Here is a 15597-nt window from a genome sequence, read left to right as displayed (position 1 = left end):
CCTCACCACAACCTCCTTTCAGGTCATTGTAAAGGGCAATAAAGTTTCCCCTGAGCCTCCTCTTCTCCAGACTGAACAATCCCAGCTCCCTCAGCTCTCCTCATAAGACCTGTGCTCCAGACCCCTCACAGCTTCATTGCCCTTCTCTAAATGGTCTCCAAGGCCTCAATGTCTTTCTTTCAGTGAGGGGCCAAAAGCTGAACACAGAACTCGAGGTGCGGTCTCACCAGAGCTGAGTACAGTAGGAGGATCACTTCCCTGCTCCTGCTGGCAGTGTTATTTCTGATACAAACCAGGATGCAATTTATATTCTTGGCCACCTGGGCACACTGCTGGCTCATATTCAGCTGGCTGTTCACTAAGACTCCCAGGTCGTTTTTCCTCCCATTTTTCTTTCCAGCCACTCTGCCCCAAGCCTGTAGTGTTGCCCTGTAGTGTTGCCTGGGGCTGTTGTGACTGAAGTGCAGGACCTGGCACTTCACCTTGTTGAATTTTAACCCACTGGCCCAGTGAACTAGTCTGTCCAGACTCTTCTGCAGGGCTTCCTACCATCCAAGCAGATAGACACTTCCTGCCAGTAAGCGAGCTTACTGAGGATATACTCAGTCCTCTCATCCAGATCATCAATAAAGATATTAAACACGGCCAGGCCCAGTACTTGCCCCTGAGGTACACCACTCATGACCAGTCACCAGCTGGATTTAACTTCATTCGCCACCACTCTCTGGGGCCCAGCCATCCAGCCAGTTCTTTCCCCAGTGAAGAGTACACTTGTCCAGGCCATGGGCTGCCAGCTTCTCCAGGAGAATGCCATGGGAGTCAGAGTCAAAGACTTTGCTCAAGTCTAGGCAGATCACATTCACAGCCTTTCCTTCATCCACCAGATGGGTCACCTGGTCATAGAAGGAGATGAGGTTGGTCACTCAGGATCTGCTTGTCATGAAACCATACTGTCTGGTGCCAGTGCCCAGGCTGTCTCACACGTGCTGGATGATTGCACTCAAAATGATCTGCTCTGTGACCTTACTTGAATATCAACTGGAAGAGTTCTGTAAGCAGGCGGTCTTACAAATTACCAAAGAATCACTAGATCCACCTCAAATGTGGACACTCTGAAAAGAGGATGAGCACCCTGAATTGGGCTGGGACATCAGGACTGCTCTGAATGTGGCTGCAGGACAGAACCCAGCAGAGTTTGCTCAGTACATGTTTGTAATCAGTGATTATTTTGCAGAAGTTGGAGGGACTTACACCACTGACTTCAAGGGACCGAACCACTGCTGAGACAGGGAATGCGGAGGCAGACTCACTGCTGTATGGTAGATTCACTGCTGTTGATGATTATTTTAACTGTAGTATCATCTCCTTATTGATATTCCAGTACTCTTAGACACATGGAATAAGACATATGACTGAAATGATATATGAGCAAGGATTGAAACATTAACATTAATGCAGCATTGCACTGCTTTAATTTCTTTTTACAAGCATGTGTTATGTTGCACATAGACAATGTGAGAAGGAAATGCTGTGTGCTAGAGTTTAACTATTTTTCTGTCATGAGGTAATGGTCTGTGTGTGGAATCAGTGTGGCATCTGGCTAAGAACTGTGTTCATGCAGTGTTGAATCCAGGCATTTATTTCCTGTGAGTAACAGAATTAAGTTTACTACGGAAATGAAATGTGGTGTCCTTAAACAGTGCTTGCACACAGCAATCTGCTGCTGCTTGGGGGCCCAAGGATTCAGCAGTGCGCTTTCAATGTAGCACTATACTCACAAAGTCAGTTCGGCTTTGCTGAGCACTAACGCCCATGAGCCCACTGCATAGAGAGGATGGTGAGAAATATCTGACAGGGGCTTCAAATCAGGAAAGGTGCTGATCTGGAGGGCGGGAGGACACTCTCCGTGCTGCCCTCGGAGGGGCATCGGCCCACCCCTGTGCCATCTCCTGTGCATGGGATGAGTGTAGTGTTCTGCTATCGGAAAGCACCGACACGAAGGGTTACGCTGACAGATAAAACACAGCAACTTCGCGTTCTGAAGAACGAACGTTGTTCCAGAGGGTAGGCAGTGCCCCCAGGAGACAGAGCTGCTGGCCCTGCCACGACCCGCCAGCGATGCGCACAGCCGGCGACCCCGCCAGGCACGTTCTAGGCAGCCTCCGGGGGATCGGCACCAGCTCCGCCGAGAGCCGCACGGGAGATCGCCGAGGGAGGCGCGGGAGGGGGGCTGCGACCCCGCTCTGGCTCCCACCCTACGAAGCCGGCGCGACGCTGACACCGCCCGCACACGCGGACCCCCGCCCCCGGCTCAGCCCCCGCCAGCGGCTCCCGGTTGCGGGGCGGGGCGGGCGCGGGTTCCGGCGGGCGCTGGATGGAAGAAGCAATCCTCCGCCGGGCACGGCCGCGCTCGCCCCCCCGCCCCCTCGCTCTCCCCCCGCTCCCCCCCCCCGCCGCCTGCGGGGAGGAGGACGGCGGGGCATGCCGCCGGCGGGGCGGTTCCGCGGGGACTGACATGCTGCTGAAGAAGGGAAGGCGCCGGCCCCTCCGCCTCTCCTCGCGGTAGCCGGGGCGATGCTGCAGGGCGCTGTCCGGGCTCTCCCGCAGGCGCCAGCTTTCCGCACACTGCCGTGAGCGGAGCGGGGCGCGCACCCTCCCCGGAGCGGCGGCGGGGAAGGCGCTGCCCGCGCCCGCGGGGCCCCCTCGGCGGCGGCGATTCCGCGCAGCGGATGCGCGTGCATGAGCTCTGCACTGAGCGGGCGCAGGAAGCGCCCCCGCCCCGTCGCCTCCATCTTCCCGGGCAGCGGGACCTCGCCGCGCGGCCGCGAAGGGGGGCGGCGGGGCAGCGGCTTCGAGGGCGCCTGCCAGAACCAGCGGGCCCTGGACGACTGCAAGACGGTGGGTACCGCCGGAGGGCTTCGCTCGCGCGTTCCGCTTCTCCGCGCCGCTCCGCAGCGCCGCTCCAGCCTGTTCCCCCCGTTGCCATCGGCGCGGGTGGAGCCGCGCTCCCCGCAGGGCGCTGTCGAGCTCGGGTGGTTCGGCCACGGGAGGTGAGGGGTCCGAGGGGTCCGCTGAGCCGGAGCCCGCAACGCTGCCTACAGCCGGCGACTGCTTTCTGTTGGATCCGGCAGAATCTCTGCTCAGACCGAGCCTGAGCAGGTCCGCCGTCGCTTCTGTTGCATCAGTGCACACAAACCACCCTCTTGCTCTAAAAGCATGCTAAACGGGATGCAGAATTTGAGACAGCAACACTCTGTTCCTGTTGTGTGTGCTAGTGCTTGCTGTCTCCAGAGCAGGTCTCAGGTACATCCGTGTTAGTTTTGGGCCGTCACATGGCACACCATGGCATTTTTCTCCATTTGCGCTCAAACTGTTAGGGTCCTGGTGCCTTCCCCCAGGCCGGTGCCATGCTTCCTGTCTCTAGCTCCCCAGCAGGCGTTGGGCCCCAAAATTGCCCTTCTCTCTCATGACAGAAATAGCAAACAAATGTGTTGCTGCTACTTTGCCTGACAGATCTGAGCCTCGCTGCAGCTCTGTCCAACAGCGCTGGAAGCGTTTCTGCTACTTCTGTGCTGCTGGGCTCTGGCACTGTTTTACTCTGATACATGAACAGTGCTGGCAGATCTCCATACCAATACTTCAAACCGGCAGCAGCCCAGAGCACCAGGGAACAAAGCTGCCACTGTGGCTCTATAAATACAACCAACAAGTGGATCCCACTGCATCCTGCCTTTCTTCTCCTTCTCGGGAGCTTAATTCAGGACGTTAAACACAAGTGCCAGCTTTGTTTCTTCACTCTTCAGCTGGTAAAATTCTGATTAGAAGTATGACATGATTTACCAATGGACTGTCAAAATGCAGTGAGATTTAGAGACAAAATGAGGGAGCACTCTCTTGTTCTGTCTTGATGCTGAAGTATCAGTGTGGTTTTGTTTTCCTTGGCAGTGCTGAGGCTGCTCAGTGTGTCCTCTGTTGAGTCAGGGGATGTCAGGTGAGAACCTGCAGAATGCATCTGCCTCACCAGTGTGGGATGAGGATGTCTTTGTTTTTTATGATGCAGAATAATTATGCGGTGACACAGTGTACTCTTCTCTTTGTCCACTCATTTCTTGTGTGCTCTTAAGCTACGTAGAACAGGAGATGAGAAGAGTTGGAGTGTTTTGTCTGGGGCTTTGTTGTCGTGTGGGTTTTTGGTGAGATGAAGGCATTGTTTACCCCCTCCAAAAACAGTGAAGCCTTACAGTTTGAGAAAGCATAGCCAAAAAAAGGGGTCCTGATACAAGTCCTTAGTCCTACTGAGTAATTACAGTTATGAGCACAAAAAGCCAGAATGTAAAACTGCTGCAGAAGCAGCTCATTTATTTTCTCTTTCTGAATACGGCAATCTGAGGACTGGACTTTCACATTTGGTGAAGCTGATGGATAGATTTGGATTTTTGCCATACTTGTATGTGGGACACACCAAAATCCTGATGGTAATGATGGATGCAGTTGCTTTTGTCTGTTTCTATAATTTGGAAATGGAGGTCAAGTCAACAAAACAAATTGATACATATTTTGTTCTAATGCTCCCTTCCACCTCCACCACCATGCGGAGCAAATGTCCTGATGTGCTTCTCCCAGCAGAGAGCAAATGCTTTGTTTCCTTAAAATACCGTCCCACACAGGCAGTCAGTGGAACTGAGCAGCCATGGTCTGTCCCTCACTGTGAACCTACTTGGGCATCCAGCAGCATCCTGATGTGTCTGCTGGGTATCAGATAGCTGAGGAAAGGTCAAAATGCTTGTTTACCTTTTTACCTGCTTTTTGCTCCCATGCTGGGAAAGGTGTTTTCCAGAATCCTGGATTGGAAGTGCCTGCCCAGTGCACCTCACCCGACAGTGATTCCCAATCAATTTCAGGTCTCAAATGTGGGTTAGAGCCCAGTGACAGAATGGAATTCATTACAAAATTAGCAAAATCCCTAGTGTAAAAGCAAGCATTGCATTCCAATCCCTAAGTGTGCCATTAATCAGAAAGCAAGAGGAACAGAGACAGTCATTTCTGGACACGTTTTCATCTCTTACTGATCGCAAAAAAAACAACCTACTAGTAAAGCAGCTGTTTGTCGGGGATTGTTTTTTTGTGTGTTTGTTTGTTTGTTTGTTTGTTTTTGTTTTGTTTTGTTTTTTTTGTCTGCTTCGTATTTAAGACTAATAACTCACACTTGCAGAGATTAGAAGCACAAACAGCACTTTCCCGCAGATGAGCGTTTGTAGCAGACGAGAGGCAGCTGGCAGGGAGTCCGTCATCATTCGCTAAATCTTAGGCACTTTATCCCATGTGCCGAGAGACTGGGAGCAGCAGGAGCAGGCTTGAGTTTGGATATGTGTTTATAAAAACACAGCTGTTTTTATCATTGTTGCTCATTGTCTCACCTAAGCACATCGTCTGTTTTTCAGCTCGTCCAGGATTTCAATACCCAGGTGGCCCTGTACCGGGAGCTGGTGATTTCCATTGGGGATGTCTCTGTCACCTGCCCATCTCTGCATGCAGAAATGCACAAAACCCGGACCCAAGGATGTGAGATGGCCTATCAGGCTCACCAAAAGCTAGCAGCAATTTCTGGGTAGGAGCCTATTCATGTTAAAGTTGTACTCTCTTGCACATCTCTGCTAAATATTCCATTGAGGAGACTTTCATCAACAGCACTGACTTGTGTTTCTGTCTTAGGGTAGAGATGTATGACCACAAATTCTACCAAATGCTTATATCCCTATTATAGTGCAATTTGGTATCAAATCCCAGTCCCGTGACAGAGGTGATATCTCACTGATTTTGTGTGGTACTTTTATGTAAGTGAGGAGGATTTTTCCCTGTATCACCGGACAGCTTAAAAAGATGAAGGAAGAAGCCTTGACTTTTAACACCAATGTAGCAACCACTGCCTTCTCAGGCCTTCACTGGGTATACCTGAGGAGTCAGAAACAAGTAATAGTGCTAGTAGAAACTTGACAAAATTAGGGGAAAAAAGAATCAGGTGAAAATTATGTGAGGGGCGATTACAAAGTTTGGCTGCTGTGAAGCTTGTGTTTACTTTCTGCATGTTTTTAAAATCATCTGTGTTGAAATAAGGATTGAAGCTTTCCCAGCATGTATTTTTTTAATTTTATTCTCTCATCGACTTTGTGTATTATGACATAAGCACTCCTTTCCATGGTGACAGAATGTATCATCATGTATCATCGCCTACTTCAGACTGTGCCACAGGAAAGACAAGCAGAGATAGAATAACTGTCTTTCAAAAGTGAATTGATGTTTTCACAAAGGCCAATTTTTTGTGGGTCACACAGCAAATGACAGGGATGTGACATTAACACACTCACTCCCGAGCCTTGTCTCTCTGACCAAGCCGTGTCAGTTTCCTGCTCCCACCTTACCCAACATAAATCATTATGAAATTTTTATTTTCAGCAGCTCTGCCCAGTCCTCAAGGATTTTCTTTCATCAATTATATGGGAAAGCTGTCACAGATTTAGTGAATAGAGAAGACCACTGTAGCAAACACGGAAAAAAACATCGGTCATTTTAGTAGAACTGTTGATCTATTCAGAAGCAATTTTTTGTGCATAATCTCCTGTGCTGATATTACAAGCTCTGATTTGCTCCTGAAACACAACAGATGTTTTTAAGTTACTGAAGTCTGGGAGAGTTAATTAAAAAAAAAAAAAAAAAAAAACGACAAAGCATGCAGTAACCAGCACACAGTAACTCAACAACTGTAACACTGAGAACATGAAAACAAGCAAGCAGTAATGAAATGGATTTTGTGTACTTTCAGACTCAGTAGAGAGATAAACAAAACATACATTTGAATAGCAGAACATAGGTTGGATTTTTTCTTTTTATTTTTTATGTTAAAGAAAAATGTAAATGCAGGCTCATTTTAAAACAGAGAGCTTCTTTAAGTAATCATTTCACAGTTGGGAGTCTGTCATATACACAAAGATGTCCTGAAGGTTGAGCAGTTGTTACGAGAACTATTTTAAATAACTGTGATAATAACGTGATATCCATAACAACTGGTAGGTGTTAGAAACCCTCTGGAAATGACTTGTTTAGTTTGACAGACATTTTACAAGATGTGCTTCACAACGTCACCCTCCTACAGCTGAGGAAAGGCATATGAGCCAGCTCCACTTGTGTGACATGTCTGTGAGGAAAGACGGGAGGTGAAGGTGCAGCAGGGACTCTGTGCAGAACACAAATGGAAGGAGAGGAGTAGTAAATAGAGGTGCAATCTGTAATTCAGATTGCAGAGCGATGTTGTGCGTATGGCATAGGATCTAGAAATTAATTTAGTGAGAAGAAAATATAATGAGAAGAAAAATATTTAAGGACAGGAATGTATTAAATCAGCTACAATATCCAACAGTCAGGAGGGCAGTGTGCTGTTCTGAAGTCACTGATAGTCAGCAGGTGGGACAAAGGTTCATTTGGTTTGCTACTTTAATTCAAAATGAGCAGCCCTGTGCTCTGCAAACTTCCAGATAACACAGGTGATTCCATCTTCCAAAGCTTGTTCAAGATAACGATCCTTGCCTATTGCTTTCCTAGCCAGAGATAATTATAACAGTTAACTAACTGTGTTACTGGCTTTAAGATTTCATTACATATCTGCATTCAATCAGTAACATCCTTTTTGTCCATTAGTGATATGAGCTATTGCAGGGCACTGGAGTTTCTTTCAAGAAGTTGACTTCACTTTATTAGATAACATTAAAGGAAAAAATGCTGAGGTGGAGATGGTACATTAGAAACTGCATGGGATAGAAGTCAAGAGAAAGAAAAAGCTTTGGCTTTGGGTACATCAGTACATCAGAGAGAGGTGTAATGTGAACAAGAGAAGATGCCCATTGTAACTGTAACAGATGTATACACTTATATACTGTCAAAGGATGTTCATCTAGGCACATGGAACAAGTGAAAGCTGCACTTACATTTTAAAAACTAGGAGAAAGGAAAGCAAAGGAGAGAATGATAAAGGTAAGAAAGTAGTGAGGAAACACAAAATGTTAAGAGACTGGACTAAGTTGGAGCATATCACCCAGTGTGGTCCAAATCTGACAGCAGCCAGTAGCAGAGATTTAAGGGAAATATATATACATATATATGAAAAGCAGATTGTACATGGAGCATTGCTTTCCCTTGTATACTTGCCACTTCCTAGTCAGTAGTTTAGGAATCTCGTGAGTCAAAGGCTGCATCTGAACAATTAATACCTGACCAATACAAGCTCACAGCAGATTTCAGAATTTGTATACGTATGAGGGTCTTCTACTTGGAAAATGCTGAGGATAAGTAATGACATCTATACACTGTGATGTGTTTAAAAACATTACAGATGAATTAATTAAAGTTAAGTTTATCAAAAAAGGAAACTTCGAATTCCATCTTTGGCTTTATAGCCCTCATCACATGCTCTTCTTGAAGATGCATACATTCTGATGTTGGAGAGAGGTCAAATTTTCCCAAAGAGTTTAGCTGAGTTTACCTGAGTTTACCAACATTATGACTTTCAGGGAACAAAGATTAGAAATAGAAATCAATTGAATGAAAATATTCTAGTTCTGGCTAATAACCTTATAGGAGTTCAAATTAAAGCTCGTCTCTCAGTACTTCTTTCAGGACTTCAGGTCAGTTCTTGCTTATAGTAATCCTAATTCATATGAAAAATTCTTTTTTATTATTAATGCTATCTTCTGAGGGCTGTGATCAAGCTCTGATTCTTTCACTGCATTTTCTACTATCATAAATTAAGTATCTTGTCTGAATTACATTATGCATCTTGTAGTATCAGAAGTTATGGTGAAACTCAGAGGAGGTAAAGCAGCAAGAAAATGGATCAGTATTTTTTTCTAAAGATAAACAAAAGGAAAGTGTTTGGAACAAGAGGGAGAAGGAAAAAAATGTGCAAACCTCTATTTTGGAATCTTTTTTTTTTGGCTGGTAAATACTTTGATGGTATTTTAGATCAGAATTTGTCAAAAGTTTGAGATGGGAATAGAAATATAACTCAGAACTGCATTTTAAGGCACAGATCCGCACAAGCGTAGAGACTTTTTAAAATGTTCCTTTCATATTCTCAAGCACTTGATATGCTTACATAACGCAAGTATTTCTGGGTGCACTTGGCACACTGAAACTAAAACTGATAATTTCTCTCTGATAATCTGATATAAATGTTGACAGCAGCTTTTTCTTGAATGAAATAGAAGCCTCACATCTGTGCTTTGAGAGGATTGTGCAGCAGGTCCTCCTGGACGTTGTGCTACATGCAAGATGATGAGGTGATCCAAGACAGCCAGTACAGCATCACCAAGGAGAGATTGTGCCTGACCAATCTGGTGTCCTTCTATGATGGAGTGATGGTATTTGTGGACAAAAGAAGAGCAACTGATGTCATGTACCTATATTTGTGCAAGGCTTTTGACGTGATTCCACTCCACATCCATATTTCTAAATTGGAGAGATATAAATTTGAAGGCTGGATTTCTTGGTGTATAAGAAATTGGTTGAATGATTGCAGCCAGAGAGTTGTGGTCCAAGGCTATAGTTCCAGCTGAATACTGGTGATAAGTGGTTTCACCAGGGGTCCATCATGAGACCAATGCTCTTTAACATCTTTAAACATGTTTATTGCTGACACAGGCAGTGAGATTGAGTGCACCCTCAGCAAGTTTGCTAATGACACCAAGATGAGTTGTGCTTGAGATGATAGGACAGAAGGAAGGGGTGCCATTAAGGGGGACCAGGAAGGGCATGAAAAGGGCCCATGTGAAGCTAATGAAGTTCAAAAAGATCAAGTTCAATAAATTGAGATTGGGTCAGGGGAATCCCAAATACATGGTACAGACAGAGCACTCCTTGAAAGCAGCCTCACAATGAAGGATTTTTGGGTTTTGGTGGATGAAAATCTTGATGCAAGCCAGGAATGTGTGCTTGCAGCCCAGGCCAGCTGCATCCTGAGCTGCGTCAAAAGAGGGGAGGACAGCGGGTCCAGGGAGGGGATTGTTCCTCTCTGCTCTGCCCTCATGAGAGCCTGTGTGGAGTTCTGCATCCAGGCCTGGTATCCTTAGCAGAAGAAAGAATGTGGAGCTATTGGAACAAGTTCAGAAGAGGGTCATAGGGATGATCAGGAGGCTGGAGCACCTCTTCTGTGAAGACAGGCTGAGGGAGCTGGGCTTCTTCAGTCTGGAGAAGAAAAGGCTCCAGGAAGACGTTCCACTTCTTAAAAGTAATAATCAGAACTCAGTGAACATGGTCCTTAGTGACTTGCTGCAGTGAGTTTAAGCAGGGAGGGGGACTAGATGGCCTCTTGATGCCCTCTCAGCCTGTGACAAAAGTCTCAGTAAATCTCCTCAGAATTTACATTGATGTGTTTCTGTTACTTTTACAATACAGTTGTTACATGTAGCTCCCCCTGAGTTCATGTGAAGTTGAGGTAGCAGACTTAAAAAACATCCTGATGGCATTCCTGTCTTTCCTGCAACACATAGAAATGCTTCCGTAGTGTTGCTTTAGTAGTTTCATTTCATTTCCACTTTTGTTTTCTTATACAATCTATCCTAGATTTCTGATGCTTTCCTTAGGCATTAGGGGGCAGGTTCTCAGACATAATTATTATTAGATCAGTTCCTAAGGTTGTGCTCAGACAATTGTTGACACCCACCTCTAGCTATGTTTTTATTAGAATGTCTGAATTTTTCCTAAATAATCAGGCTTTAACATGATTGTCTGCTTACTAAGGCACACGTGCAAACAAAAAAGGTCTGCTCCAAATTATTCTGGAAATCAAGAGAAAAAGAGAACAGGCTTATAAGTTCATGACAGCTGTATTAAGGACAGACATAATAGAAACCATGTGAACTGTTTAACTGAAGATGTTAAAGAAAGCACTGCTGACAGGCAGTATAGCTCAGCAGAAACAGAACATGGCAACACTCAGCTCAACAAGGAAGAATTTTATAATCATGAATCAAAAACAAGGCAATGTTAGCAGACAGAGAAACAAACTAGGGCTCACCCAAGCCAGGTATCAAACATGCAGCATGTATGGAAAGCTTTGCCCTCCCCAGCTATGTTTACAATCACTGCTGCTGAACTTCCTCTCTAACTGTGTGTGCCAGAGATAAATGCTGATCTCTGGAGATCTGAATTAAAAGCACTGCTCCTGTGTTCTTCCTCCATTACAGTTAGTGTTCTGACAGCCAAATGAAAAGTTAGGGGAAAAAGTAAATGCTTCGGAAAGGTTGCACTGTGATAACAGGAGTATGACCTGTTGGAAGTATATTTGAGTATTAAAAAAAATGTGATGGCTGGTATGAAAACAAACTTGGGAATGTTTTGGGAAGGATGCTCAGATATGGATATAGAGTGAATTTGCCCTTTGCAGGCAAACAAGTGTGTGGCAAGTACGCAATAGTTTGCTCCTCTCCCAGAAGGCTAAGACTCACTGACACTGCTCTCACCACGTTCAAAATGTCTCTAAGTTTACAACAAACCCTGTGCACCTAAAATAATGGAAAGACATTGAGAAACTAAGGCAATTTTCCATAGAACTGAGTTAAAATGGATTCTCTTGTTGAGAATAAAATGTTTACTCAATTTAAGTAGCAAGAAGAAAAAGAAAACATTTAAATCAGATACCTCAAGTTCTAATAGCGAAATTTTTGAAAGCAAATAATGGAGAAGAATACATGGATACTTACTAAATATAGGGTTCTCAAAATAGCTAACCTCCACAGCCTCAATTTTCCTTTGTATCTTTGTCTTCGGAGCAGTGCATAGGCAATGCAGGCTTCAATAGACAAAGTGTTAATATGTCCCTTTACAGATCTGCCTTTCATAACTGTGGGCCAGATTCAGACAAGGGCAGACGTACATAAAATTTCATTTAGCATTTACTTCCCTGTGCAGAACAACAATTTTGGAAAACCTGAAAGTTCTATATCTGCAGTGACACAAAGTCATGCTATTTTGACAAAGTGGAAGGGGAGCTTAGCACCTTTCTTAAGAGTAGGCCTAAACAGCAGGCAGAAGTGGAGCACTCTTCCTTGTCCAAGTTCTGACAAGGGTTGATCTCATAGGCATTAACAGAACGTCCTCAGAACACACTGACAATTTTGGGCTCCTGACAGAACACAGAGACAGCTACCACTTTCTTTTAAAGCAGAGCTGAAGTTGAGTTAACTTACTTTCATATCGCTTGCTCTTGTCTCAGAACAACACCCAGACTTCCAGGCTACTGCCAATAGAAATGGTAGGGGAAGGCAGGACAGACATCATCTTCATCACTCGTTTATTTGCAGATAGGCAGGAACAGAGCCCTGTACCTTTTCCCTTGTAGAGTGACCTGAAACAGGTAACTGCAGGGCAAGGAGGGCACACTGCCATCACTTGCCCAGCTGGGATGGTGCTCCATGGAGTGATGTGGTGCGGAGGCTTGACTCTACTTCTGCTTCAAGTGGTGCCAGCATGGGTAAACACTGCAACCCATTTAAGGAAATGCCTTGGTAGTGATGTGAGTCTGCATTCTAGTCCTTGCTACTATGATTCTTCTGTCTTTTAGGCACATAAAACACAGCAAAGTGCAGAGGAGCAGAGTGCCAAGTGGTTTTTTAGCTCTTTTTTAACTCTTTACCTACTCAGAGCCTTGGTCTAGGACTGGAGCAGGCTGCAGGTTAAGGTTGGTTTGCTTTCCATTTTATGTGACTTCCACATTCAGCACTCCATTCTACAGGTTGGAACAGAATTCCAAAAAGTAAGATTCTGCCATATTTTAAGTTCTCCACTAACACACTCACCTGTGTCATGCACATGCAGCATTCCACTACAGCTAACTCAGGAGTAATGGAGCATCCAGCTGTCTATATGCTCTGTTTCATGATAATTAAATATTTGAAACCATTATCAAGGCATTAAGTCTCATCTGATCTTAGCATCAAATCAAGCATTCCTTAACCAGGAATCATTCAAGTACTGTCAATTAAATAATGTGCAAATTCATGTTTTAAAATTAAATATATACTGAAGTGTTCCCACTTTTATATCTACCTACTATCACTGAATGCTATTTCCTATTTGTGAATCTACATTTAGATTTTCTACATCATTTTTATCTATAGGAGAAAGAATACACTTTCTACTTATACATGAACAATTAATTCTGTGTAGTTCTTTCTTTCCCCTCCTTTGTTTTATTTTTTACCTCATAATTCTTTTCTTTATTATGAATACTTTCTGGATGAACAACATTTCTTGCCTGTGGATTTGTCATAAGAACTCAAATGCTGTCATGTTGCAATCAAAACTGTTGAAGGAGCTGCCTTCTTGTAACAGAATAAAACAAGTTTGCATTTAGTGAATGAGCAAAGAAAAACAAGTGCTTCGTATCTCTACTATGGTAGGAGGGATGGTTGCAAATGAACTGTTGGTAACTTTGCCATCATGGGGAATGGCTAAATGGCAGAATACTAAGATATGCACCGTTTATACAGCAACCTCCAATTACTTCCACAAGTTCTGGGCGTTTACTTTATCTGCAGACCTACCAAAACAGTGTACATATGGCCTTGCTATTCATTTCGCATCTTTCAATTGGAAATTACTAGTGCATCTGTGCAACAGTTAATGCAGAATACTGGATGACCAAGGAAGACTTTGCAGAGGCATCTCCAAGCAGAAATTGTCATTTCAGAGTGGCAAAAATATAATACCGATTTGCAAAGTGAAATAGAGACTGAAGCAGGATTAAAAAATTTGAAGTGAAAAAAATACGAAGCTCCTTATGCTATAATACTGCTTCCTGAACACATTTTAGCAACAGATGGTTTTAAAAAAAAATCTCCTTATATAAATTTAAACCTTCTAGGAAGCTTTTTTTTTTTTTTTTTCTTTGACACATTCAGGCTTTCTCAGTCTCTCAGCTGTGATTTTTAACTTAACTGCTTGTACAGATTGGCTCTGTGAAATACTTCTATTATACTACAATTTCTCTTTGAAATGGAAGACTTTTATTTGTATTCAGAGCACTTCTAGAAGCACTTGATGTATACAGAATCTCAAATATTACCTTACTCTGAGCAGCTTGGTAATAATCTGCTTGATGGACTGGATTTCTTTCAGTTTACACTGCTTCCAGTGCATCAGTCATATTGTGGAGCTAATAAAATATTTTCTCTTTGTTCTCAATGGCCCTTGGACTTTTTTTTTTTTTTTTTTTTTTTTTTTAGGAAATATGGAAACGCTGAAATTTGTGTTACAAATAGGTAACATAACGTAAGTTATCCAGGCCATACAAGTGCTTTGTAGAATGTAGAAAAAAATTATTTTTTAAATTTATATTCAAAGTAGTTACTAGAGATGGAGAAAAAGGAGAATAGAAGTGTCGTAATTCAAAGCAGTCATCTGGCTTCGTGTCCTGTGGATGGACAACAGCAGATGGCATCACTTGCCTGAGGTAGAGTTCCTTCTAACCCCATATGGTAGTGGTTTATTATGACTTAGATCTTACAGCACCAAATACCCAAAGCACTGTATTCATTTTCAAGCCTATCTGGGAGATTTCACCCATTTGGGAAAATGTGATTGGCATCTGCACTAATCAGAAACAAAAATCATAAACCTCAAGAGATACTTGTTTTAATAGTTGTCAAAGGTTCAAGCAATCCCCAACTATTAAGTGAGTGTAGGAATGAATTCTTAGCATTTAAGTTTTGCAGACTTTTGAAAGATAAAGTTTATAATGCATCATAATGAGTAGCAAGTCATTAAGGAACATTTTAAAGACATTAACATTAACATTAAGGAACTTTCAAAGCTTCAAATCAGAGGAAGAATCCATAGACATCATGAGTTTCAACTATCTAGATGACTAGATCTTATTGGTCTCTCCAACCTTAATGATTCTATGATTCTGAAGTTGTAAGAGTCCATATGGTGGTAGATTTGGTTTGAGCTTGTTGGCTAGTACAGACCTGTCTGTGCTCTCACTACTGTTCTATCACAGAAACTAATTTGAGAATAACTTGCAGATGCTGACAAGGCTTAATTGAAATTTCTTTGGAAAACAAAAAAATTTCTGCCCATTCAGCTGATCTGACTGTGTCCTTTTAGGTTATCACAGATGTTTTCTGGAAAGTCTGTGCTATGGTCTGGATTTATGTATTATATAGAGTGTCTGCTATTTAATTTGAGATAGTGAGACATTGAGTTGAATTGTTGGTCCAGATCAGACTAGAGTTAGGCAAGGCTGACTTGTGAGCTCACCTAAAGATTGCTTTTATCTAACTCAATACTGCTCCTCCTCAGTGAGGTGCCTGATAAAAAGGTAAACATTAGGACAACACTTTTTCACTTTCCATGTTCAGCTACATTCCTTCACTACAGAATCCTCAGCCCATTCCCTAAAAGGTGTATGGCAAAGGATGAGAGCTACTGGATTATAAGCATTCCATAACAGTTCTTTCTCTGCAGCTTCTTTCTCTTCACACTTTTCCTTTTCTCCAGTTTGGGCTCCTCCCAGGGCTGCAATCCTGTTAGAAAAATCTGCAGCAG

The 15597-nt window shown here is 43.6% G+C and overlaps 1 protein-coding gene across 1 annotated transcript in view; it reads left to right on the top strand.

The window, feature by feature from the left end:
- Positions 1-2739: 2739 nt before the first annotated feature.
- RGS7BP (regulator of G protein signaling 7 binding protein) overlaps positions 2740-15597 on the top strand; it is a gene marked incomplete at both ends in the record, with an annotated part of 34465 nt that continues 21607 nt past the window's right edge. Inside the window, 2 exons of the mRNA XM_079548708.1 lie at positions 2740-2898; positions 5442-5608. Of these exons, the coding sequence (XP_079404834.1) occupies positions 2740-2898; positions 5442-5608 (326 nt within the window). The remainder of the gene's footprint in view (positions 2899-5441; positions 5609-15597) is intronic.

This window comes from Tetrao urogallus, assembly GCF_951394365.1.
Source record: "Tetrao urogallus genome assembly, chromosome: Z".
Taxonomy (NCBI): Eukaryota; Metazoa; Chordata; class Aves; order Galliformes; family Phasianidae; genus Tetrao; species Tetrao urogallus.
Note: the sequence above shows the minus strand (reverse complement) of the source record. Positions and strands in the feature narration are given on the sequence as shown.